The 27,156-nt window shown below is 42.5% G+C and overlaps 1 protein-coding gene, 1 long non-coding RNA gene and 1 pseudogene across 3 annotated transcripts; 2 read left to right on the plus strand and 1 right to left on the minus strand.

Moving 5' to 3' along the window:
- Positions 1–1,792: 1,792 nt before the first annotated feature.
- Positions 1,793–9,541, plus strand: LOC140896364 (arylamine N-acetyltransferase, pineal gland isozyme NAT-3). Its single transcript, XM_073308063.2, has 2 exons — positions 1,793–1,966; positions 4,598–9,541. Exon 2 carries the CDS (start codon positions 4,603–4,605, stop codon positions 5,473–5,475), a length of 873 nt encoding a protein of 290 aa, XP_073164164.1. The 5' UTR covers positions 1,793–1,966; positions 4,598–4,602; the 3' UTR covers positions 5,476–9,541.
- LOC140896367 (uncharacterized) lies at positions 7,047–12,042 on the minus strand. The gene is made up of 4 exons (XR_012154533.1): positions 11,832–12,042; positions 8,790–8,859; positions 7,531–7,664; positions 7,047–7,296 (listed from the first exon to the last, which is right to left on the minus strand). It is a non-coding gene; the product is annotated as an uncharacterized LOC140896367 (long non-coding RNA).
- Positions 12,043–15,374: 3,332 nt separating this feature from the next.
- Positions 15,375–24,170, plus strand: LOC140896366 (arylamine N-acetyltransferase, pineal gland isozyme NAT-10-like; annotated as a pseudogene). The gene is made up of 3 exons (XR_013634499.1): positions 15,375–15,589; positions 20,223–20,507; positions 20,588–24,170. The product of XR_013634499.1 is annotated as an arylamine N-acetyltransferase, pineal gland isozyme NAT-10-like (transcript).
- Positions 24,171–27,156: the final 2,986 nt, after the last annotated feature.

The following is a 27,156-nucleotide window of genomic DNA, read 5'->3' on the forward strand; positions in this document are numbered from 1 at the left end:
GGGCATCTCTGGTTCTTTGCATAAGCCTCTACTAGAAGACCTCTCTTTGTGAGCCAATGCTGCAGCAGGCTCATCGCTCTCAGGCCAAGCCTCCTCTAGAGAGGGGCAGAGCACAATGCTGAGCGGGTGGGGTTACCCTGTAAAAGAATAGTCCCCACCACCAGCAGTGTGCCTGCTGCCCAGGAGCTCAGCTGCCATAGGAGGGGTCAGCATGCACCTCTTGAACCCATTCCTGAGCCTGCTGATTAGCAGGGCTGGGGATGCTGCAGAGCCAGGGGGTTGTGGCCTTGTGCTGCTCCCAAATGACACTTTGTAGCGGACTGAAGGGAAGCTGCTGATGAGAGCTGTGGCCAGCCTTTCCCTCTGTGTTGAAAGATCACTGGGAAGCAGGTTCTTTCAGGGCATGATCCAGTGCCCACTGAAATTAGTGGGAAGACCCACTAACTTCACTAGGCTCAGGGAGAGGGGAGGGATGGAAGGGGAAATGTGTGAGGAAAGGGTAGAGATCTGCCCTGAAATCAAGAAAGTTCTGCACGGAGGAAGCAGTTAAAGGCTGTGTTGTGGGAAATGGGTTCTTTTAGGTGTCGGACTGGCAGCGCTTACACTGAGCCTGGCTCTAATTAGGGCTCTCAGTCCCTCACTTCCCCATAACGCCCCAAATGGGGAAATTCCTAGTGAGATTTAAAAAGCAGAAGAATGCTTAGAGTACACCGCTGTCTGATTGCTTGGGGTTTGGCTTGCTTTCCAGTAAAACACTGGGTTCTGACTCTGTAAGTACGGCAGGACCTCACCTGGACAGTTAAATCTGTTAAGTGTTGAAATCTGGAAAATTATCTTTGTCTGTTTACAAACATGGAGCTTCCCAGGGGTTGTCCGCCTATGTCAAGCACTCTGTTCCCTTGATGATAACGTGGCTTGGACCTGAGCACAGTCACATGGAGTGAAAGACCATCCACAGATGGCAATGACAAAGAGCAAAGTATTGAGATGGGGGACAGGTTGTGCAGTGGGTTACCATAGAAATCTGTGCCTGAACTTATTTATCTGCCCAATCAGTAGTTTAGTGAAATGTTTTGTTGATATTAAATTAGGATGTTGCTGAGCACAGAGAATTAATACAAAAGAATCTAGAAATAGTTGAGACTTGGGAGGAAAATAGCAAAATGAGGTTTAGCTTAGAAAAATACATCCTAATCCTTAGGTGGAAAGCAATATGAGTTATACTTAGTGATGGGGGGAATCCTACATAGCAGTAGTTATTCTTTAATTCTTATGTAGCAGTAGCATCCAGAGGCTCCAAGAAGACACAGCCCCTGCCCCAAAGAACTTACAGTCTACAAAATCTACTGTAATCCACAAAGAAATGTAGCAGCGACAAAGGATAACAAATTAGACACTAAACTACAATACAAGAATTTGGGTTTGCTGCCCAATCAGCACTAGGGTTTATGTTTGTGTTCAACAGTGCTAGAATCTTGTCATTCTTGTGACATATCAAATAGTGAAAATCTTCTCAGGCCAACTGTTCATGAACTTTCAGCCCTAAATTCTTGACCAACACTTAGCTGCCTAATTTCCGGAAAGAAGTATCACCCTCCGATATTATAATGTTATTGAAAAAAATAACTCTCTCTCTCCCCCACAACCAACCAGTGGATTTAGCCACTGAAAAAGACAAAACAGTGTGCGTTCTAATGAGCAGAGTTAGAATCCTCATTATGTCAGTGCAACTAAAATTTGCTAGCTCATTACAGCTGAACTCCTCCCTCCTCTGGCTTTGGCGATCAGTTACAGAAGAAAGTGAAAGTGACGTGATGAAAGAAGGAATTTCTCTCAAGAGAAGCTGGAGAACTGTTGTGTATTCCCAACTTCACTGCATAAAGGACTGAAAACCAGGCCAGACGGTTTACTGCCTAAGGAAGCGAGAGTAAAAACTGATACACTTGTGGTTGAACTGTTTTTACAGGTAAGACACTTTTTAAACCTAGAATCTTTGTGGCTGATTTGGTCAGAAACGTGCATTCAAATCTGGCGTATGAACAAACATTGCAGGAAATGGCTACACTGCATAAGAAGTGAGAGGGAATGTTGAACCGATTTCAGATTTGACTTCTCTTGTGTCAGTGTAACAGACTTACTGGCTTATTCTCTCAATTATCAGACTCAGCCAGAATACACATTCACATCATCTGGCTTGGTTCAGATGCCAGTGTGAAAGGTGACCCAGAAATAACCATGACAGACGGACAGATTCAGACACTTCTGATGTTATGCCTGCTTCTGATAATTGTAAGCAATAATAAATCTTACTTTGTTGTCAAAGCCAACATACTTTCAATACATTTAAAATTAGAGCAGCAACAACACAGTAAGATTTCCCTTGAAGTGGAAAAAATCATTTAAAATACTGTCTTTATTGCTACCCAAAAAGAAACAAAAGGAATTGAGTTGGATAGCAGGGTTGACAACTCTTGTGATATTTGATGGTTTTCTTAAAACTTTCAAAGCTGGAATCAGGTTATTACTTGACAATCTCAGATCTCATTTTTTTTTTTAAATATTTTTTCTATCCCTCATGGTTGCTGTGAAAAACTTGAAAATGTGACCTCTAAATGCGCCAGTACCAGAACATAAAGAAAAAGAACCCAAATTTATTATTTTTTAAAATCTCATGATTTTTAAGCCAACTGTGTGCTTTTTGGGGGCCCGACATTTGAACTTTTGGGGTTGATGATACTGGGATAGCTACAATTTACATTTCTATACATTCTGAACAGCACTAGTTGGGGACATTTCTGACCCTGCCTGCATATTGTCCTAATTGGGAGCAATATTGTTTTATATTTGGGGTATTTTCCCCATTTCTTTCATATGATGGGGTTTTTGTGGGTTTTTCAGTACTGCACACTGATAACTTTATCCAGATTGAATACTTCTTATATCCTTAGTGTAGTAAGTTTAAAATACACAAATCATGTAAACCAAGGAGGAAGTGCTACCTAGAGAGCAGAGCAATGGGACTTTTATCCCATGGGCTTAGGACACCTTTTTCTTAAGGCACAAAAGGTACCTGAGAATGTTTGAGGCCTCTCGGATCAATCATGTGCGCTCTGCAGTCATTCTGAATCTGATCCTCAGAGTAGGCTGATGTTTGGTGGTTTTAACTCTTTGGTCCTCTGGGTATAAATGTCAGCCTATTCGTCCATATCAAAATCCCTGCTTCCTTCCCAAAGAGCCACCTATCCCCTGGATTTTCTCCGCCAGGTCCTGGCTTCCCTCCTGCATTGCTTACTGTGAGCTGTGATCTTGAGTAGTGATCTCTGCCCACCCAGGACATTACATTCTGGGAACAGCCAGCTAGCCTGCGCACCTTGATTTGATCTTCAGCTGCTGCTGGCTGGCTCGTCTTTCATTCCCCCAGCAATGGGAAGGAGAACCTGGTCTCATTGCTGGCCACACTGCCCTTTGTATACTGAAATCTGGGAGTCCACAGAGTGTGTTGAATTGATGGGTGGTGCATTCCCTAATCCCAGTGCATTTTGGGCTCCCTCTCAGGCCCGAGAGTTTCTAAAAGGCAGTGTGGCAGGAACAACGGTGTAGATGGAGAGGGTCAGGTCCTGCTGCTGTCAGGTAAAGGGGTTGTAGATCTACTTGACCATCCTTGACAATTGACTTCCAGGCACAGGGCCTGCTAGTTGCCTCTGAAGATTGTGGGAAGGAACAGTGAGTAGGGAGAATAAGGGCAACCTATCTTCCCTGTTGTATCTCACATTATGTTGTGGGAGGGGAAGAGCCTGTTGTGGATATGATGCTCTATCACGGTCCTTGATTTCCTTCTTTTGGAAAGTGAGTGTCTTCTTCCTGCTCTGAACACCTCACTTAGACCAGTAAGGCACAAAGCTGGGGAGCTAAGCCACCAGGAATGGTGGTGAGTAAGAGGCAGAAAACGAGCCCCTCCCATTCACTCCTGCTAAGGAGAGGAGAATGGAGATGCCAGACTCACTGAAAGTCCACAGCACCAGGAGTGCTAATCTGCTTCTAGCTCCTGTCAGCACTAAGAGCAGAAGACAGTGGGATGGGTGCCCTCTGCCAACCAGCATGAATAACACAGGAAATATTTAACCAAGCCGTGCCTAGAAGACTGGCCCTGCAGTTAAAGAACTGGATTGGGGTTTAGGAGTGCTGGGTGTGGTTTCTGGCTCCCACTATGACTTTGAGTACATCCTTTAAACACAGATCCTCTAACTCTCCCTGTGGTAGGCACCTAAATATCTTTGATAATCTGGGCCACAGTTGTCTCCCTGACTCAATACCCCACCTGAAAAATGGGAACAATACCACTTCCTTTGTCTGACTGGTCTATTTAGATTGTAAGCTCTTCCGGACAGGAAGTACCTCTTAAAACATGTATGTAGAGTGCCTAGCACACCTGGAGCCACTAGGCACAATGGTAAAACAAGCAAACTCATCTCCTTCTCTTCTGCAAGGGGTTTAATCATTTTAAACAGGGTGTAATGAGGTTCTGCTCCTATGACGGATGGTGACACTCATCCAAGCATTTCAGACACATACTATTGTTCTTTTACTCACCGTACAGGTAGCATGAACATCACGGAATATTTCACCCGAATTTCTTATAATGGCTCCTACAAAAACCTGGATTTCGAGACCTTGACTGCAATATTCCAGCACCACATCAGGGCTGTTCCTTTTGAAAACCTCAGCATCCACTGCGGTGAAACCATCGAGTTAGACTTAGAACCAGTTTATGACAAAATAGTGAGGAAGAAACGCGGTGGCTGGTGTATGGAAAACAACCATCTTTTATCTTGGGTTCTGAAAACGCTGGGATATGACACCACCATTATAGGAGCAAAAGTTTACAGCCCAGAAGAAAATGCATATAATGATCATATTAATCACCTTCTGCTAAAGGTGGTCCTGGATGGGAAAGCCTATATAGTGGACGGCGGCTTTGGAATGGTCTATCAAATGTGGCAGCCAATGGAACTGATTTCTGGGAAAGACCAGCCCCAGGTTCCCGGCATCTTTCGCTTCATGGAAGACAATGGGATCTGGTACTTTGAGAAAATCAAAAGGAAGCAATATAATCCCAACCAAAGCTTCTCTAATTCCAGTAATCTGGGAAAAAATGCATGTAGGAAACTTTACCTGTTTACCCTTGAGCCACGAGAGATAGAAGATTTCAGGCCCCAGAGTGTGTATCTCCAGACATCTCCAGATTCCCTGTTTGTAACAAAGTCCATCTGTAGCCTCCAGACCACTGATGGCCTTTGGGCTTTAGTTGGGTGGAAACTCACCAAGGTAAAATACAATTACAAGGAGAACATGGATCTGATGGAATCCACAACACTTACAGATGAGGAGGTGGAAAAAACACTGAAAGACAAATTCAGAGTAATGCTAGATCATAAACTCATCCCAGTTAACAGCAGCAGATTGTCTATGTTTTAATTTATTGGCCAGAATATAATTACATACAGCAACAAAGAGAATCTCTTTCCCAGCATTCAATTATTGAAGAAAATGAAGGACTAGGCTGTCACTTTCTGCCTAGCATAGAACAAGGGGTGGCACGTAGCAGTGCTACCCCAGCAAAGAAATTGTGACTCCTGGAGCTACAATTTCTTCCCTGCTTCTCCCCTGGCTTCAGCTGGTAAATTACGTCTTCCAGGCTTATGCCAGTAGCAGAGTACTTTCCACTCTGTTGGGCTCCACTGCACGTGCTGGTGCATAGGGTGAGGTTGGGGTTGGGGGCTGGAGGCAAGTTTCTGCCCCTTCCCTGCTTCTTCAATCCCATGGAGCTGCCCTTTCCATATGCAGAATGGCAAAGTGAAGATTTTTCCAGGGACTGAGGTGAGGCTGACTGGCCTGTAGTTCCCCAGATCCTCCTTCTTCCCTTTTTTAAAGATGGGCATGACGTTAGCCTTTTTCCAGTCATCCAGAACCTCCCCTAATCGCCATGAGTTTTCAAAGATAATGGCCAATGGCTCTGCAATCACATCCGCCAACTCCTTTAGCACCCTCGGATGCAGCGCATCCGGCCCCATGGACTTGTGCTCATCCAGCTTTTCTAAATAGTCCTGAACCACTTCTTTCTCCACAGAGGGCTGGTCACCTCCTCCCCATGCTGTGCTGCCCAGTGCAGCAGTCTGGGAGCTGACCTTGTTCGTGAAGATAAAGGCAAAAAAAGCATTGAGTACATTAGCTTTTTCCACATCCTCTCTCACTAGGCTGCCTCCCCCATTCAGTAAGGATAAATACATTAAAGATATGACGGTAATGAGGGTGAAATACATACTTAAGATAGCTCGAGTTGATGTCTCTTATATTATGATGTGTGATGGGACACCCATGTTGCCAGCTAGACCCTGCAAGAATTTCATTTGAAAATCTGGACACACTGTACTGAGCCCATTTCTATGGTATTTCTCTGTATGTTCTTGCTTTAGAATTTCATTTCCTCTTGTGGCAGGAAGAGGGAAGGCATGAGCTGTTATAAATAAACACCGCACGTGTGCAGCAAGGCTGACTGGATTCACCATGTGAGAGTCTGGGGGCACTTGAATATCACAGCAGATGGTGCAGAGGGAAGTTATTCTGTCTACATGGAACACTTTGCATTTCTGTTTCTTAAACCACATTTAACTCATGTGAGCCCATTTTTTGTGACTGCTCAGCATTTTAATCATATCTTTCAAATGGCACCACTGATGGATGGCAAAATACCTATTAGCTGAGTGAGTCAATGCCCCTTGAAGGAAAGGATACAATTTCCTGATAGAGCCCCTATCTGATAGTAAACTGATACTAAGCTTGATTTTAATGCAAAAGCTTCTTTTTAATAATTCATCATCAACAACCAGAATATTAAATGACTTTTCACCTGAAAAGGAATCTGGGCTGTTGATCAATAAGAACAACAGAACACAGGTCACTTTCTATGCCCCTCACATATGGAAGCAACCCCATTAACTCATGTATCAACTATGTGTATGACTAAGATTTTGTAAGACAACAGCCCCTGTTATTAACCAGTGCATACAATGGTTACACCCACGCACATCACACAACAAAATGAGCCTTAGAGATATTTTATTGTACAAGGCTGGTCTTCATAAAATATTTCTGAACATACAAATAATCATGACAAACAGAACAGTCTTTATGAATGCTTAGTTGTTTTTGGCAGGGGAATAACAACCCTTTCCAAGTCTCAGTGATGAGTGTAGGACCAGTTGGTAGATTGATTAAAAAGAAATGACCAAGTTCTTCCTGAAGGAGAATAAAAGTCATTAATATGCAATAATATGATGAGTAGAAATCATATGCATTGCAGCCCTGATATTCTATGATTCTATTCTATTATTACAAGCACCCCATAGCTAGGAAAGGGCTATTATCCCCATTTTACAGATGAGGAACTGAGGTGGGGAGAGAGAGAGAGAGACTAAAGCCTAGATTCTCAGTGGTAGTCAGGATTTCAATAGAAATTAGGAATCTAAATACCTTTGAGGATCTGGGCCTACGTGACCTGTCCAAGGTTACACAGAGGGGCTGTGGCACAGCAGGGATTTGAAGTCAGGTCTCTTCAGTCTCCGAATAGCATCCTAGTCAGTAGGCCATCCTTTCTCTATAAGCCACTGTCATAAATATAAAGGGAAGGGTAAACACCTTTAAAATCCCTCCTGGCCCGAGGAAAAACCCTTTCACCTGTAAAGGGTTAAGAAGCTAAAGATAACCTCGCTGGCACCTGACCACAATGACCAATGAGGAGACAAGATACTTTCAAAGCTGGAGGGGGGGAGAAACAAAGGGTCGGGGTCTGTCTGTGTGATGCTTTTGCCGGGGACAGAACAGGAATGGAGTCTTAGAACTTAGTAAGTAATCTAGCTAGAGCTGCATTAGATTCTGTTTGTTTAAATGGCTGAGAAAATAAGCTGTGCTGAATGGAATGGATATTCCTGTTTTTGTGTCTTTTTGTAACTTAAGGTTTTGCCTAGAGGGATTCTCTGTGTTTTGAATCTGATTACCCTGTAAGGTATTTACCATCCTGATTTTACAGAGGTGATTCTTTTTCACTTTTTCTTCTATTAAAATTCTTCTTTTAAGAAACTGAATGCTTTTTTCATTGTTCTTAAGATCCAAGGGTTTGGGTCTGTGGTCACCTATGCAAATTGGTGAGGATTTTTATCAAGCCTTCCCCAGGAAAGGGGGTGTAAAGGTAAGGGAGGATTTTGGGGGGAAAGACGTTTCCAAACGGGCTCTTTCCTAATAATAATAATACCGGTTAGATGTTTGGTGGTGGCAGCGGAAGTCCAAGGGCAAAGGGTAAAATAGTTTGTACCTTGGGGAAGTCTTAACCTAAGCGGGTAAAAATAAGCTTAGGGGGTTTTCATGCAGGTCCCCACATCTGTACCCTAGCATTCAGAGTGGGGAAGGAACCTTGACAGCCACATAGAGAATGGATACACTACACCTGGGCCTGAGGGCTACCTGAAAGGCTGAGGAGTGCTCCTCTCCTCAAGCCCATATGTACATTATTACGGGCATGTTGGAGCTGTGTTTTGAACAACACATAGGAGATTTTAGGGTTTCCAAAGAATGGGGGAAATACAGGCAACACAGACACAGCGCCCCAAACTAGATGGAGCAGTTTGACAGACAGGCCTGATGCTCAGTCCAGAAGTGCTGGAGGAAACTACAAGGCCAAATATCCCAGCTTTACAAGCGACCAAAATAATGCATGCAGATAACATGTTACTCACAGAAATACTGACACCTGGTGACTATGTGATGGCAGAGCCCACCTGGTCATCTCAGCTGGCCAAGGGGCACCTGGGAAGTTACATACACTTATGGTGAATTCACCCAGCAGTATTGACACCACGGCATGCACCTAGCTTGCTGGAACCTCTGCACTTCCATGTGTATGAGGGGTGGGTGGGAAAGGCTGCTTAGGAGTAGGCATGGTACTCTGGAGGGGACAGAATGGGCCAGAACTCCAGGCCAGCTCTACACAAGCCAGTGCAGAGGGGAAATTTGTGGTTAGCCAGTCCATCAGCTAATGTGGATCCCCACACCTGGGCTGGAATGACAGCCCAGAAGGGGCTGTTGTGCAGTTCCAGACCCTCCTCTTGTCACAGTACCTAGGTAGGCTGCTCCTTCTGAGACTCTCACCCTTCCAGGTGACAGGCCCGTGCCTCCACTCCTCCTTGGGGCGGGAGTCTGCAGTGCAATCCAACCACTTTCTGACTGGCTCTCTGGGTTATACCTCCCTGGTATACCATGATACCGAGCAGCTCCCCGTGGGATTGACCCTGCCAGAGTTCTCCTTTGGAGCTAGTGGTCAGTAATACTATGCAGTAATACAGAAGCCAGTTCTCTAAATCAAAGTATGATTTATTTGTCCAAACAGTACACAGAGCTGAGAGTAGATTTAAAAAATAACAGAGAGACCTACACGCATATTGTTTTACCTATGCTTGGCACTCCCTTTCAGCCCTGAGGTAGATATCACTAAGCTTTGGTGTCCCCTATTCTTTCTGGGTACCACGTTACAGCTAGCTGGCTGCAGATCCTGGCTCTCAGGACAGTGGCCCTCACTGCTGACTCTGCATCCCTACCAGCTGAGCTGACCATATTCACCCTCCCTCCCTTTCTCCCAGGGCAGCTTTTTAACCCCGAGGGTCTTTTGAACTCAGCCTTAGCCCTGGGAAGAGAAAAACATCTTAAGCTGGATGGTTCCAGCTTCTTTCCCCAACTGATGGCCAAGCCCTTGTTGTCTTAACTCCTTTAAGTGGGAACCTCAGAGACTGTCTTATCTGTGTCATTGTTTTAACAACCCCCTTTTACAGGCTGTTTTGATTTAACTCTGTGCAATTGGTCAGGCAGCAGTATAAACCTGAATGAGAAAACCAAGTCAGACATAAGATTTCTATACGGTCATACAGATATTTCCAGTTTGTCATAACGCTGCAAAAACAGCTTTAGTAGAGGGAACCAAAAGGACCGGTCTCTTAGGGTATATCCACGTCCACAAGATGTGATGGCAGCTCAGGCAAATATGCCTAAGTTTAAATCCAGCAGTGAAGCCATGGCATGCCATGCTTCCAGAACCCAAGCTAGCTCATGTCTACATGAGCTGTAATCACAGGCCAGGACTGCCACGCAGACATACCCTTAGTTGACTCTTCCCTCAGTCACTCTCCCTGCAACCTGTGGCCTGTTACACAGCTAAACACTTCTCTGTCAACTGTTTTGATGCTCACTGTTCTGGACTTATTGCTCAACATACTCAGAGAGGAGCTGATGAGATCCCTGGGCCAAGCATGGGTCATTCAGCAAACCCACATTCTCACATGTCAACTATTTGGTCTTTTCTTAATGGTATCTCAGCCGTTGGAATCTTAAAGGCAGAGCAGCCACATGGGCTCAGATAATCCAGAGTACGTTGTCTAAAGCATCCACAGCAGTGAGCCGCTGAGCCCAGGGCTCATGCTACAGTGCTGAAAATAGCTGTGTAGAGATTGCGGCTTGGGCTGGAGCTCCGAAGCTGAAGTCCACCCCCATCCCTAGGCTTCAGAGCCTGAGCTTCAGCCCAAGGCGCAACATAAAAGCACAATCTCTTACAGCTGTTAATGCTGTAGTGTGAGCCTGAGCCTGTCGAGTTGGACTTAGAGGCTCGCTGTCATGGTCTGCTGCTGGCTGTGTAGATGTACCCTCAGAGACTGGCTGGGAATAGAACCCCACCTTCACTGAATGAGGTGCCTCCAGGGATTGATATAGGGACACAAGAACTCCTCACCATACACTACCAGTTCAAAAGTTGCCCAGCCTGTCTGCAGATCAGTGACTTTAGTGGAATGAATTGGTAGCTCTCCATCTCAGTCTGGGCAGGTGTCATCCATGTGAACACCACCATCACAGTCATGGGGGCTTGTGGATACTGAGCAGGGGGGCCAAGGACTGGAAGTCCCTCGAGACAGAACTACTCTGATTGTCCCTGGAGGGCAGGTTTGTGGGGGCACTTTGGAACACTGCATAAGGAAAATTTACCCTGGGGATGCCTGTGCTGTGCTTGCTCTCGATTCAGCGTGTAATGCTGAAGGTTTAAACTTATTTAGGTTGTGAGCCTTTTGCTCTGTGTTTTTACCGCACCTAGCACAAGGGGGTCCTAGGCCATGACTACGGGTCCTAGGACCTATGACAATACAAATAAACAAAATTATTATTATTAATAAGGTATAACACAAAAGAAGGCACTACCCTCTTTCCCTAAATGGCTCTGCCAGAGAGTGAAACACTCAGTTCTGCTATATGGTGAAAAGGGGTTTGCATCTTTAAGAGCAGGAGTTTCCAATGCAAATATTTTCAGGGAACTTTGGCGAGAGCCAGAAGGGAAAGCCTGACACTTGCTAGTTTACAGGGGATTGCCTAGGTGTCCTATTCTTAACTTGATCTGTTAGATACATTCAATGGGGTACAGAAATGACATTTTTTGTGGCTGCAGCATTCCACTGCTTGCACCTACTTCTGCTATTCATAATGGGGAAGTTTTAAAAATAAACCAAGCAAAATGTGTTGTAAGGCAGCAGCCATACTTTTCTAAGTAAAAGTAGCAAATTTATGTGTTTTTAAGCTAAAATGTTTGAAACTTAAACTAAGCATGTCCAATGGAAGTGTATAAAAATCAGCTCCAATCTCAGATGCAATGCAACCGTACAAAAAACGAACAGTTTAGCTGCATGCAAGAGACTCATACTTTGCAAGGTTTTCATGAATGTTAGCAGTGATGAACTATTTCTTACCATTCATTCTAATTACGAGAAGATACAGATATCCCCAGCAGGGGCGGCGAGTTGTATGGGCTCATGGTGCCTGGGCTCCAGCAAATTCAGGGCTCAGAGGGCCCGGTTCCACCAATGTTCGGGGCCGGGTCTCTCTCCGCTGCTGGAGGGGAGAGGGCTGGGGGGAGTCCTCCTCTCTGTCTCCCCACCCCCACCCCCAGCCCTGCACAGCCTGCTGCTGCATCCCAAACTCCTCATCCCTGGCCCAGCCCCACACCTTGCACCCCCTCCCGCACTCCAACCCCCTGTCCTAGCCCAGAGCCTGCACCCAAACTCTCCCAGATCCTGCACCCCAAACCCCCTACTGTACCCAAACTCCCTCCCAGAGCCCGCACCCCTCCCACACCCCAAACTCTCTCCCAGAGCCTGCACCCCAAACCCCCTCCTGCACCTCAAACCCCTGCCCCAGCCCAGAGCCTGCACCCAACACCCAAACTCTATCCCAGAGCTCACACCCCAAACTCCCTCCCAGAGCCTTAGGCAGGTGTGTGTGTGTGAGGGAGGTGGGGGGGGACTTGGACCTGTTCTGGGCACCACCAAAAATTATACAAACCTGCCGCCCCGATCCCCAGGGAAGTTTGCAGATAGACAGAATTAACGTGTGAATCTTGCTAGCTGATCCCATGCATGCTGAATGAAATCCTGCTGCTGTGGGAATAAAAATAAATGAGTGAGATCAGATTCAGGGCCTATATTTTTTGCAATCCAGGTTTGGAATACAGACTGGTTACACACACACACTATCTAGTATACCAGGGCTTGCTCTCATTTCAGTATGATCACTAGTGAGGTGAGAGCAGTTGCACAGAGCAATCCAGCCTGTCACAAGAAAGGACACTTGCTCTAGGAAATTTAAAATGAAAGACACATGGCTTACGTGATTTCTGCCTGTCTACACTCATGAAGTCAGTGACTTTATATCAGAGACACAAACATGCACTGGCCCTAATTGAGACCACACCCATTATTGTAGGCACTGTACATATACCCTGTGAGGGACCGTCCCAACCTTAGAGAATTTACAATCTAGATAGACAGAGGCAAAGAAATGGTGGAATGGGAAATGGAGGCACAGAGTAGTGATGTGATTTGCCCAAGGTCACACACATGGTCAGTGGCACAGGCAGAGTTGTGAGCACTGTATGTGTAACGTGTGCATTCTGGTTTTGGTGATTGCTAATAAATAGAGGATAAGGATATTACTGTGTAAGGTTCTTTCACTGGTAAAAGATCCTGCACACCTGCAGAAGTAGTATACACCCAGAGCCCTATGTATTGGGAAAGGGTGTGGGTACTTAAATTGGCCAGGTTAGTTATACCCTGAGCCCTACGAATTGGGTAAGGGTAGGTGCTTCTTGCCTGGAGCCCTACGGACTGGGAAAAGGTGGGGTGCCCTAATCTGTGCAGGTAACAACTCCCTCCCTATCAGAGAAGGTATACACAATGCCACATCACCACATACACAGTCACATTTTAATACAATGTACCCCATAGGTGTTAATGCTAATTCAGTAAAATTTAACTTCACTCAGTAAAATTTATCTTAATTCCATAAGGCTTTGTGCAGGATATTGTGAGTTTGTCACAGTTGATATTATCTAATTCTACACAACTATGCTAGATAGAGCTTTTACAATCTCAAGGTAAACCCCCCCATAAAGTTAACATTAAAATATGTTAAACTGACTGCCAACTTGAGCAAATAAATTCACAATAAACTTAACTATACCATTAACTAATTTTAATATACCAGTATCATGTCTTTTCTTAATCATCTTCCCCTTTTCAAACCAAATCCTCCTAGTCCTTTTAATCTCTTAATACGGAAATTGCCATATATTTCTATTATTTTTTGTTCCTCTGGATCTTGTTTTATTTCTTGTATTCTCTTTTTTTTTTTAAAGTAGGTGACAAACCCTAGTGCAGAATTAAAAGTGAGGCTGTATCACAAAAGTCCTCTAATATTTTCAGTATAATTCTCCATCTCCTCCTTAATATATTTTTACAAATAATTCACGTCCTTGAACAGACTGTAATTGATAGCTGAGCAGATGTCTTTCTTCAGCAGTCCACAATAACACCCAGGAGAGGTTATGACTTAGTCAGAACACACCAGGGAGTAGGATGTGATTCAATGACACTGAAAACTTGTAAGTTCTGAATTCCATTTCCTTATCAGAAATGGTGGGCAATTTACATCGGGTCACATTTTCAAAAATGCCCTGTAATTTCAGGTGCCCAACTTTTAATGCCAAGGGTCTGATTTTCTAAGTCTTTGAGTACCTACAACTCCAAAGAAGGCAACAGGAGCTCCTGAAAAATCAGGCCCATGGTATCTAAAATGGAGGCAATGAAAATTAGATGCCACCTTTGAAAATATGACTCTTCACCTCTTTATGCCTAATTTTCATTCAGCTATAAAATGGGCAGACATGGACATTTCTTGCAATATCCTTGAAATACTTTATTGTATTAAGTTTATGTAGAATTGTGGGCTTGGCTGGGATTGTATAACCTCTCTAGGGGAGAGATGTAACAGATATTGTAACCCCATGTAGTATCTTTGGGGTTGCAAGATCTTGCAAGAACCAGAGTCTATCCCTGGCTCTGCTGCACACTTGGGCAGGTCTCAGTGTGCTAGGCAGATTTGGGACCTTTGACAAACAGCATGGTCTGGAAGTTTGGAGCCAGGTTTTCCCGAGTTCTAATTCCTGCTTTGCCAACAAGGCACTGTGTAGCTGTTGCCAAATCACTGAGGGCTTGATCGTGGCAAGGTGCTGCTGATGGCCCTGATCCAGCACAGCACTCCAAGCACTCGACGTCAATGGAACTGTTCATGTGCTTAATGCTAAGCACATACTTAAGTGTTTTGCTGGATCAGGGCCAACATGCCCTGCATTTTGCAGGATGAAGCACTTGATCTTTTTGCCTCACTTTCTCCTTCTGTAAAATGGGGATCATACCTGCTCCACAGAGGTAGAATTAATTAATGTCTGTACAACACTTTGGCCATGGAAAGTGCCACGTATTACTATTGAAATAAATGACTTATTTTTTCTAATATATACATAAAATTGTGTTTACGACGTATTTGTCATGGTATTCATTGTTTATCTATAAAACATCAAGTCAGTGCAATGAAAGTTTTAAAAACATCAAAAAAAAAAAAAGGGAACTTGTTAGTGAAGAATGGTTCTATGTACTTGGTCCTTTGAAAATTGAACCTGCAACACCTGAACAACATATTCAATTTCCTAAGAGGAAAGAAAAGACTGGCTTTCCGAATGCCAATGGTTATTGTATGCTGTTCAAGAGAAAATACATCATCCAGCAACAGAGGAATGTGTATGGAATATTTTTTTTTTCGGGGGTGGGGTGGGGGAAGGGGGAGACTGAAAATCTAGTTCATTCTGATTTTAACCAGTGGAAAAAATAACAAATCTCTTAAAAGGAAGATACAAAGTTTAATCAGCTCATGGATCAATGAAGTCCAAATATGTGCACTCATTTCAGATGGACTCTGCCCTCTCTTGGATTTTAAGATCTAGTACTGAACATCCCTGAGGCAGACGTGCATTAGTTAGAAAAAGAAGCTTGTAGAGGGGAAGCCTTGCAATCTGTGTCTGTTCCTGATTTACCGATCCAAAAACAAACAAACAACCAACCAACACCCTCCCCCCCCAAAACGGGTGCAAAACCAGATACAACTGTTTTCAAAGGTAAGCTCCTTTTAAAAACCAGATTCTTTGTGTACTGTTAAGATCCTGGAGAAACATGCAATCTCAACTGTCCATAGGACCAAGGTTTGTGAAAAATGGTGCATGAAAAATGCTATAGAAATGGAAACAAAACACAGCCATCTTGGTTTAATGCCATCTCTCAAAAGTGGCAAAACAATACTAGAAATATGTATTGGTTTTTTCTCTCATTTTTAGCACCACACCTATTCATCTAAACTTGGATATTCCAGATTCTACAGCCTGTTCCCAAAAATGATTAATTCTTTTATTTTTTTAATTTTGCACATGCAGTAGATTCTTAATAAAGGAAGCAAAGACAAACAAACTAGCCAATAACAGAGTTCATATTAAAAGAGGTAAGATAATTCACAAAAATAACTTTAAAAAAAATGAAGTTATTAGACTGTGCTTTCCTTACTGCAAAATGGTCTGGGAACAATAGGTTAATAGTAGTTAGATGCATGATGGATCATTTGCAAATGGATTTACTGCGATAGCGTGTACAGTCATGGTAACTGAATGTGCAAATATAGTGCATCAGTGTCCATACATTTTTACACGTGCATCTGCGTTCCTAGACTTCTGAAAGTCAGGCCTCAAAATTTCTTTTGTTGATTATTTTCTCTGTATAATGGTGGTCAATAAGTCTGTGAAATCGTCTCTCAAATATTCTGGTTTTCATCCAAAAATTTCTAATAGTTCCACAACTCAAAATAACTGTAGCTTGCACCTCCTAAGAGTTTATGCAGTTCAATTACATTATGGAGCTGCAGAGAGGTCTTACATTACTCAGAGGGCCTACTTTGCATTGGTGTGACCTGTTTTCAGTATTTAATGACCAGAAATTGATTGAGTAGGATAGTTATTACTTAGGATGGAAGAGCTGGAGTTGATTCAGGTGATGAGGTTCAACAAGGACAAGTGCAGAGTCCTGTACTTAGGACAGAAGAATCCCATGCACCGCTACAGACTAGGGACCAAATGGCTAGGCAGCAGTTCTGCAGAGAAGGACCAAGGGGTGACAGTGGACGAGAAGCTGGATATGAATCAACAGTGTGCCCTTGTTGCCAAGAAGGCCAATGGCATTTTGGGGTGTATAAGTAGGGGCATTGCCAGCAGATTGAGGGACGTGATCGTTCCCCTCTATTCAACATTGGTGAGGCCTCATCTGGAGTACTGTGTCCAGTTTTGGGCCCCACACTACAAGAAGGATGTGGAGAAATTGGAGAGAGTCCAGCGAAGGGCAACAAAAATGCTTAGGGGTCTGGAACACATGACTTATGAGAAGAGGCTAAGGGAACTGGGATTGTTTAGTCCACAGAAGAGAAGAATGAGGGGGGATTTGATAGCTGCTTTTAACTACCTGAAAGGTGGATCCAAAGAGGATGGATCTAGACTATTCTCAGTGATAGCAGATGACAGGACAAGGAGTAATGGTCTCAAGTTGCAGTGGGGAAGATTTAGGTTGGATATTAGGAAAAACTTTTTCACTAGGAGGGTGGTGAAACACTGGAATGCATTACCTAGGGAGGTGGTGGAATCCCCTTCCTTAGAAGTTTTTAAGGTCAGGCTTGACAAAGCCCTGGCTGGGATGATTTAGTTGGGGATTGGCCCTGCTCTGGGCAGGGGGTTGGACTAGATGACCTCCAGAGGTCCCTTCCAACTCTGTTTATTCTATGATTTTATGATTGCATCATAGAATCATAGACTTTAAGGACAGAAGGGATCATTACGATCATCTAGTTTAACCTACTGCACAACGCAGGCCACAGAATCTCACCCACCCACTCCTATAACAAACCTCTAACCTATGTCTGAGCTATTGAAGTCCTCAAATTGTGGTTTAAAGACTTCAAGGTGCAGAGAATCCTCCAGCAAGTGACCCGTGCCCCACACTGCAGAGGAAGGTGAAAAATCCCCAGGGCCTCTCCCAATCTGCCCTGGAGGAAAATTCCTTCCTGACCCCAAATATGGCGATCAGCTAAACCCTGACCATGTGGGCAAGACTCACCATCCAGAAACCCAGGAAAGAATTCTCTGTAGTAACTCAGATCCCACCCCATCTAACATCCCATCACAGGCCATATCTACCGCTAATAGTTGAAGATCAATTAATTGCCAAAATTAGGCTATCCCTTCATATCATACCTTCCATAAACTTATTAAGCTTAGTCTTGAAGCCAGATATGTCTTTTGCCCCCACTGCTTCCCTTGGAAGGGTGTTCCAGAACTTCACTCCTCTGATGGTTAGAAACCTTCATCTAATTTCAAGTCTAAAACTTCCTGATGGCCAGTTTACATCCATTTGTTCTTGCGTCCACATTGGTACTGAGCTTAAATAATTCTTCTCCCTCCGTGGTATTTATCCCTCTGATATATTTATAGAGAGCAATCATATCTCTCCTCAGCCTTCTTTTGGTTAGGCTAAACAAACCAAGCTCTTTGAGTCTCCGTTCATAAGACAGGTTTTCCATTCCTTGGATCATCCTAGTAGCCCTTCTCTGTACCTGTTCGTTTGAATTCATCCTTCTTAAACATGGGAGACCAGAACTGCACACAATATTCCAGATGAGGTCTCACCAGTGCCTTGTATAATGGTACTAACACCTCCTTATTTCTACTGGAAATACCTTGTCTGATGCATCCCAAGACTGCATTAGCTTTTTTTATGGCCATATCACATTGGCAGCTCATAGTCATCCTGTGATCAACCAATACTCTGAGGTCCTTCTCCTCCTCTATTACTTCCAAGTGATGCATCCCCAGTTTATAACAAAAATTATTGTTATTAATCCCTAAATGCGTGACCTTGCACTTTTCACTAATTGCTAATGCTGGGACTCTCTACTAACTTTGGACAGCATGTGTTGCCTACACCATGCATAGCATGAATCTTTCACTGAAAACCATTTTATGATTCATCCTGAGAAATTTCATCTGGCAGTAAACACTCAGCAGCTCCTTGATGAGTTTATCTCAATGCAGTAGATTGATTCCTTGAGTTGACAGAATGGTACTAACAGTCTAAACATCAGCTTACCATACAGCTTCCATTGTGTACACAGAAATATTTCAAGGTAAGTTTACAAGTTGTCAAGAAAATAAACATTTGAAGCGACATGGAGTGCTCAAAATGGTTTGTGTTCCGAGCAAGGGGACAGGCTGTAAGAAAACCTTCAAAGTATTTGTGCACAGGACCCACTTTCAAATGGAGCAACTTACAGACACTTGCTGTGTCTCCCACTTGGAATGTAGCAAGTCATTGAGAAGGGTCAGAACATTTCAATGCATGACGTCTCAGCTGCACAGCAAGGCAGGAAAACAAGCTGAATAATTCCTATGCAGAAATGCTGACAGTGAGCAGTTATTTGGGCTGTTCAAACTTGCCTGCTTGGTATAGGCTGAATCTTGCTCCTTCTTCATGTTCACAAAAGACTCAAGAAGACATAATGGAACTGGTCCAGTTCTTTCGTATGCCAGCTGGGGGTGCATAATAGGGTTGAGAAAGCCTGGTTCAAAGGGCCAGATATGAACCAGATCTCGCCAGCTGAGGATTTTTCTGATGTAGGGGAATCCTTGGGTGCTGTCAAACCAGGTAACGGGTTCCTATACCACCTCTTGCTGCTGTCATCACAGAGGTTGTGTGGTGAGCATTTCCAGTTTGGAGAAAGAACATGGCTACATTGTGCTATGCTCCAGCAATTCCTGGCCAGTGGCATATTTCATAGCAGCCCAGTATCAAACAGCCCACTACCCCCTTCATCTGCACCTAGGTGACGGAGAGCACGGCTGAGAACAGAGGCTACGGTTTTAGTCTTTCTGGGAGTTTACCTGCCTCTTCTGAGAATCTTTATTCCAACACCAAAGTGTCACGACTGTATCAAACTAGACAGGATTAGGGTTTAGTGATTTGTGATTCTCAAAAAAAAAAAAAAAAATCAGACGTTTAGTTAATCATCAGATGGTCTGAATTTATAACAAGACTTGACACTTCTATAGCACCTGTAATCCAATAATCTCCAAGTGCTTTACCAATGTGCAGGGAATATTATTTTCCTCGTTTTACAGATGAGGAAACTGAGGCATACAGAAAATGAGTGGCTTACTTATGATCTCAGACACACACTTAAGAACAGAACCCAGGACTCCTGACTCCCACGTGCCTGCTCTGACCACTAGATAACACTGCTTCCTTCATCATTTCTTCAGATGAGAATATGGACATGAGAGCTGTCTTCTTCAAAAACCTGTTAACGTTTCCTAATTTTGTCCTATTTTGACTGAGTCCTGCTATCACACTAACCTAATGTAGATACCAAAAATCTCCCTTACATACATATGGGCACATGAGGGGGGCATTGCTCTATTGTGTCCATCCTTGACAAGAGATGGTCCTGGACCAAAAACTCAGATCCCAACATCTATGCCCTAACGTTACTCCTGCATTTCTCTACTCCAAGAATCGGTTTTTTTTCCAATACTACTCAGTATTCAGTACTATTCCAGTAGGGGCTCAGTAGACCACTGCATCTGTGCTAGCCGGAATCAACAAGAAATCCCTTCACACTGTCATAAATAATTAACTTTTTTGTTAATGTTACTTCCTTTACAGGCAGTATGTACATCAAAGAATATTTAGCAAGAATTGGATACAAAGGCTCCCATGAAAAACATGATTTGGAAACCTTAACTGCAATCTTCCAGTACCACATCTGAACTGCTCCATTTGAAAATCTCAGCATCCATTGCGGTGAAACCATTATCTTGGATTTAGACCAGGTTTACAACAAAATTGTGAGGAAGAAGCGTGGAGGACGGTGCATGGAACACAACCAACTTTTATGCTGGGTGCTGAAAACACTGGGATATGACACGACTCTTTTAGGAGCATATATATATATATATATATATACACACACACACACACACACTTTTAGGAGCATATATATATATATATATATATATATACACACACACACAACCCACACCAAAACACATATGCTTCCCACATGACCCACCTTCTGCCAAAGGTGGATATTGATGACAGAGCCTATATCCTGGATGGAGGCTTTGGTATGTCCTGCCAAATGTGGCAACCAATAGAACTTGTTTCTGGGAAAGACCAGCCTCAGACTCCTGGCATCTTTTGCTTCACAGAAAACAATGGGACCTGGTACTCTGAGAAAATAAGAAGGAAACAATGTGTTCCCAACCAAAGCTTCTCTAATTCTGATCTTCTGGAAAGAAGTGAGTGCAGGAAAATTTACTTGTTCAGTCTTGAGCCATGAATAATCAAAGATTTCCAGTTCCAATGTACATATCTTCAGACATCTCCAGATTCCCTGTTTACAAAGAAGTCAATCTGTAGCCTGCAGACCACTGATGGGTTTCAAGCTTTAATTGGATGGACAATCATTGAGACAACTTACAACTACAAGGACAACACAGATCTGGTAGAATTCATGACTCTTAAAGACAAAGAGGTGGAGGAGACACTGAAAGATAAATTCAGAGTAACGTTAGAGAGAAAATTTGTCCCAATTAACCTCAAAGGATTGTACGTGATTTAGTGTAGTATATAAAACATACAATAATTCTATGCAATTGCAGCATCTTTCACAATCTAATATGACATTCAATAAATGACCTAAAATACATTAATACCAGGTTAAAATGAGAACTTAAGTTCAGAAAAACAGGCACTTCAGAGTCCCATGTTGATTAGTTACCACTGAGAGAATAAATGGAGCCCACACACACTTTTTTGGGCACAAATTCTAGAGACTGGTTTGAGGCTGGATGAAGATCTGGGAGGACATGTGGTCCAAGGAGAAAAGTTTTCTAGTGGCTTAAGAACACAACTGGGAGAGGAGTACTGGGGTTTCTGTGCTACTGACATATATATGCTCTGTGACCATTAGGGAAATCACATTGGCTGAAATTTCCAAACTTGGCTGCTTAAATTTAGACACCTGAAGATCAGACCAGTTATTTAGGTCTGAAATGTGGATTTAGAAGTACCAAGAACTCAACTCCATTTCCCCATTTGTAAAATGGGGATAATATACTTCCCCACCTCCAGGATGTGTTAGGAGGAATAATTCGTTCATGTTTGTAGGGCACTTTAAGGTCCTGAGACCAAAGGTGCTACAAGTGCAAAGTATTATCCAATTGGTCTCTCTGTGATTACTACAATGAACCACCCATTAATTATTTTTATTATGTCCATATTTTTCTTATGATGCTTTTGTAGTGGTACTAATTCACATCCTGTATAAAGGATGAATTGTAATATGGTGCCCAAACTTGCTTCTCTATTGTGCCTACTTCCATTCAACATGGCCACAAACTGAAATTCCTTAATGACAGATACAACTGGGAATGTTATCAAGGGGATGAGCATAAAAAGCATCCAACTGAATCAAGTCTATTTAAAGAAACTCCTTGTCTAACTAATGAGTCCCCTCTTCTAATATCTGTGGTTTTGCAATTGCAGTTTCCTATTCTAAAAATGTTTCTCTCTGTCTTGTTGCTATGTGAATGACCCACAAAAACAGAGAAACTGACTGTACAGGTGAAACAGTGTCAAAACAAAGTTAAGAGAGTAGATCACTGAGAAAAATAATTCTCTCTCCAGTCGTTTTTCCTGATGATAATCTTACATGCTGCTTTTAACAATAGCAGGTTAAAGAAGATAATCAAGATATTTTCTTTTCAGTGGATAGCCTCCTTGTTCAAACATGATTTATGCAAAACTCTTATGAAATACAAAAGTACATTAAAATAAATAAATGAAAAACAACAGTCTTTGCAAGTATCAATTGTAATTAAGTTTTTATACCCTAAATATCAGATAAGTACCAAGTGTTTCAAGTAAAACTCAGCCCTTTCTCTTTAGCTGGGAGGAATTTTCATCTGGTGCTCACAGTCCATAGCACAGAAACCCCTCTTTTCTACGTAGCAGACCACTGCCTCCTTTATGCTGATAATAGCTCCTTCTCTCTCTTTCTCCGTTTGGCTTCAATGTAGCCTTTGACATCCTGGTTATTCCATCCTCCTGTGTCCCTCCAGAGGTGCCTCTAATTCTGCTGCCACCTAACTGCTCCTGCTGTCTACTAAAGGCCTATTCCCTGTAGAGCTCCACATGGGTCAGTCCTCAACTCTTCCATCCTCTGCATGGTCATTTATAACAACTCTCCCACAGAGATTTTTCCCCAGACTTGACAATTATTACTAGGTCCTGGCTTTACAGTGTCAGGGCAAATGGAGCTCTGCTGATTTACACCTGCCCAAAGATCAGTTTTTCAGCGTGGCAAATTCTCTGAGTTGATAAATACAGTAGTTATTTAGCTGTGTGTACCCCAAAACTCTCCAAAGACAGATAACTAGGGCTAAGATAAGAATGGTATTAAATATAAAGAAACTATAAGAGTCACCAAACCAGTCTCATACCATTAGGGAGGCCTTGTGATAGGTGCCTTCCCACAGGAAAAGGAAAGGAATACTAATTTCTAAAAGGATCCGGCAGGCTGCCATAGGAGAGATTTATACTCCTGTTATGCTGATAAACATGGGATCTTACATCCACAGGGAGCTGTAGCTCACGAAAGCTTATGCTCAAATACATTTGTTAGTCTCTAAGGTGCCACAAGTCCTCCTTTTCTTTTTGCGAATACAGACTAACACAGCTGCTACTCTGAAACCTGTCAAAATACATCTAATGGGCAATTCAGCCGACACCTTTCCCCTGCAATACATGTTAAAGTTAAAGTGGACCATCTCTCTTTCAGGCTAGTTTAATGAGACTCCAAACTATTGTGCAGCATTTTAGCTGCAGCATATTGTCACGTCATGTGGCACCAACACTTGCAAAATGTATCTGGAATTAGGAAAGCATGGTATCTTGATTTACAGGAAGACAAGGAAACTTTGCTTTCAGGCTGAGATCTGAATAATTGTAAAATTAATGGGAGCTGGGTGTTCAAATCCGATAGATGGCTCTGAATAATCTCAGCCTAACTAACCATTACATATATCCAAAGCTCAAAGGAAAATACCATCCATTAACAAATTGTATACGGAGTGTCTTTCAGAAACAATTACAAGTAATAGGAGAAAACCAGTTCAAACTTCATTTCACCATTGGAAAAAGCAATTAAAAAACAACAAGGAACAAAGTTTAATCAGCTCATGGATCAGTGGAGGTAAGATACAGGATGAGCACTCACTTCAGCTAGACTCTGCCCCTATGGCTTTCAAAGTCTAGCATCAATTAGATCAAAAGAGACAAGATGGGGGAAGTGAAGGGAAGGGAAGTTGTGTAATCCTCATCTATTTCAAACATTGGCAACTACAGCAGTGGTAAAAATTTCAACCCAACTGGCACCAAAGAGAGGAAAGAGAGAACTAGCTCAATTGTTGCATTATTATTTCAGACAAATCACTGAAGTTAATCATCTTTGAGTTATTTTCTCTTGCAAGTTTCATTTCATCTAACTGTGTAGGCAACGGCTAGCAAATATAAAAGGAAACCACCAAGTTTTAAAGCCTCTGGGGAGCGGGGAGAAAGCGGGGTGTGGGGGAGATAAAAACACTGCCCTATTTTCTATTATTTTATTGGATCCCGATATGTACAATTTAATTATTCACAGCATGCTAGATAAGCTGTTAATCCATTCTCAACAATGCTGAATGCATTGACTCACGAGTGCATCCGAACAGAGGGTGAATAAAAAATAAGCTAGCTACCTGCCTCAGTTTCCTTGTTACCACCACCAAGCAGGAGAAGAAACCGATGACTTGCTAACTCATTTTGTAGTTTTCCTGAATTTCTTCTCTGGCTCCTCTCAGCCAGCGTACCTCATATGACACTTCAGGAAGAGCAATGATGGCTAATGATATGTGCTTTCCTCGCACAATGCAGTATTAGACAGATAGTGAATCTGGACCTAAAAGGTCACTCTCACAGAGGACAGGACAAATAGTTCTAGATGTCTGAAGACAAAGTTTAAACTATTCTTACTGGTATGAACTCTCAATGAGCACATGAATGCCAGCTGCTGTAAAGACTGCAACCATCACGTTTTTCCTTGGTCTCATTCTTGGTCAAAGTTGTGCCAAATTCACACATTATTCATTTCACACCATTTGCACAAACAATTCTGCTGTTCTATGCACCTCCCTCCTCCAAACTTTGCTTTATTCGCAAGCTTGAGAAAATGGCTACTTCCAAACCAAAAATGCTCATTCTAAAATCCAAATTACATCTTCAATCAGAAAGGGGTCCTTTTTGATTGAGAAACAGGTCCATTTATGCTTTAAAAACTGCAGCTTAACAAAACTATCCACAACAATGGGTCTATTTTTGAGTTTGTAACAAAGGCAAAAATGCTTGATTAAATGTAGATTTGCATCATGAACATTTCACATCTACACTTAAGCCTCCATAGTGGTCTAGTTATAGTAATGAACTACGTATAGCAAAATTTTGTAACACACCTAGATGACTTAGAAGCCTAGGATCAGATTTTTAAAGATATCTAGGTACTTAAAGATGCAGATAGGCATCAGAGAGATACCTACTGGGATTTTCACAAGCATCTAGGCACTTCTGCAACTCCTACTAGGCACTTATATTTTGCTGATTCTACAATACCGTTGACGCTCCAAGATAGCGGCGTGAATAAGGAGGTTGCCCTAACCTCAGCAGCTATTTTTAAAGGGATGATTTAACTGGGAATTGGTCCTGCTTCGAGCAGGGGGTTGGACTAGATGACCTTCTGGGGTCCCTTCCAACCCTGATATTCTATGATTCTATGAAAGTTGCATTTGAATAGTTCATTTAGTCACCATCAAAAGCGGTTCAATCAAACTTCTGGCCAGTAGGGCACCAACCTTTAAAGATTACATACTGCTAATAATTGTTGCGGGGTTATGCGCATTTTCTTATAACCCTGCAATAACAGAATGTAAGTTTTCTGTGAAGCTGTTGAAATTCAAGTCACTTCACCTTCAAAACCTTCCACACAAACACACACAATGCAGAGTACACTCCAGGACTCAGAGATATCTCACTATAGAGCTGGTTTTGTTTTTCTCCCAATCACATGCAGCTATTCTGCCTTGGAATGAAGGACACAGAAGGTGTCCTCTCTGCATACATTCTCTGTGCAGAGAAGCCTCTGTGTAAAGTTTTATGCTCTTTTTATTATATGCATGCCTCAACTAATTATTCAATCAAAGGAACTTTCAGACAAGATTATGTGAAAGCAACAGAATGTCATCAGTTCAAGAATCCTGAAGCCCAAGCAAAATTTTAGTGACATCTAGTGGTCACTAGTGTCTCACTAGAATATAATTTCCCCAAAATACCTTGCACTATTATTCAGAAATCCTGCCATCACCAAATAAATCTATTCATATAACGGGGAGTCATTTCCTAGTAATAAGCAAGAAAGACTAATGGGATATATTCTGATTTTTTCTTGTGATGAGCAACAATAAATCACTTTGTAGTTCAGGTCACATTTGGGAAGAAAAATGTCTTGCGATCATTAACTTTTGTTCAATTGATGATTTTATATAGTCAAGTTTTAAGTAATTGAACTAGTATCATTTAATTAGCTCTGAAAACCTATATGAGATCATGAATCATAGACTTTCCACCTTTATGACGCTCCCTTACTAGGTTAAAAGTGTATTTCTCTTTCCGTGTGTGATCCATCTTGAATATCTAATGAGGTGCTTTTGATATTTGGATTATAGTCCATATATCATACATGCAAACTACTGTAGATGTACGGCCTCTTACTTTATATAATTGAGTTTCGTGTCTTGCTTCACTGAGCTGTTCCAAAAAGAGAAGAAAAAAACCGACTCGTGTCCATAATGGAACTGCCCTACTTGCTTCCATTTAGCAAACTCCTCCAAATCCCTCCTTTCTCGAGAGGGCCAGCATCCTGGACGAGCAACCTGGACAACTAGCCAGGGAAATAAAATAAGAGAAAGCATATTTCTTGCTGAAGGTTGGGATACAGAAAACTGCTATAATTTTAGATGTGACACATGCTGACAACAAATTTCATTATGCCCAGAGCACCAATTGACGGAAGGCCAGTACTGTCTTTCTGTGCAACAATGCTTGAAACTGCTTCATTACTTTCTAACTAGAAAAGGCATTTCAACTCAACTAATATTTTGGGGCATGTGCTTAAGGCCCAGTTTTTTAAAGCTATTGAGGTGTTGCTGTGCTCAGCATTGCAATGCTTAATTGATTTAGGATCCTAAGTTTCATTCTCAAAAGGGATGTAGGCATTTAGGAGCCTAAATCCCATTGACGGTCAATCTCTAAAGCCCTTTTCAAAATTAGATTTAGGCTCCTAAATCAGTTAGGTATTGCAATGCTAAGTGCATCAATGTCTAAATACATTTAAAAATCTGGGCCTGAATCTAAACACTATCAAACAATGCACTACACATCTCACAGGGTATGTTAAGTTCCAGTGTTTATATTATATTACCTAAACAACAATAATCAGACACAAAAG

This window comes from Lepidochelys kempii, chromosome 12 (genome assembly GCF_965140285.1).
Source record: "Lepidochelys kempii isolate rLepKem1 chromosome 12, rLepKem1.hap1, whole genome shotgun sequence".
NCBI classification, from domain to species: domain Eukaryota; kingdom Metazoa; phylum Chordata; order Testudines; family Cheloniidae; genus Lepidochelys; species Lepidochelys kempii.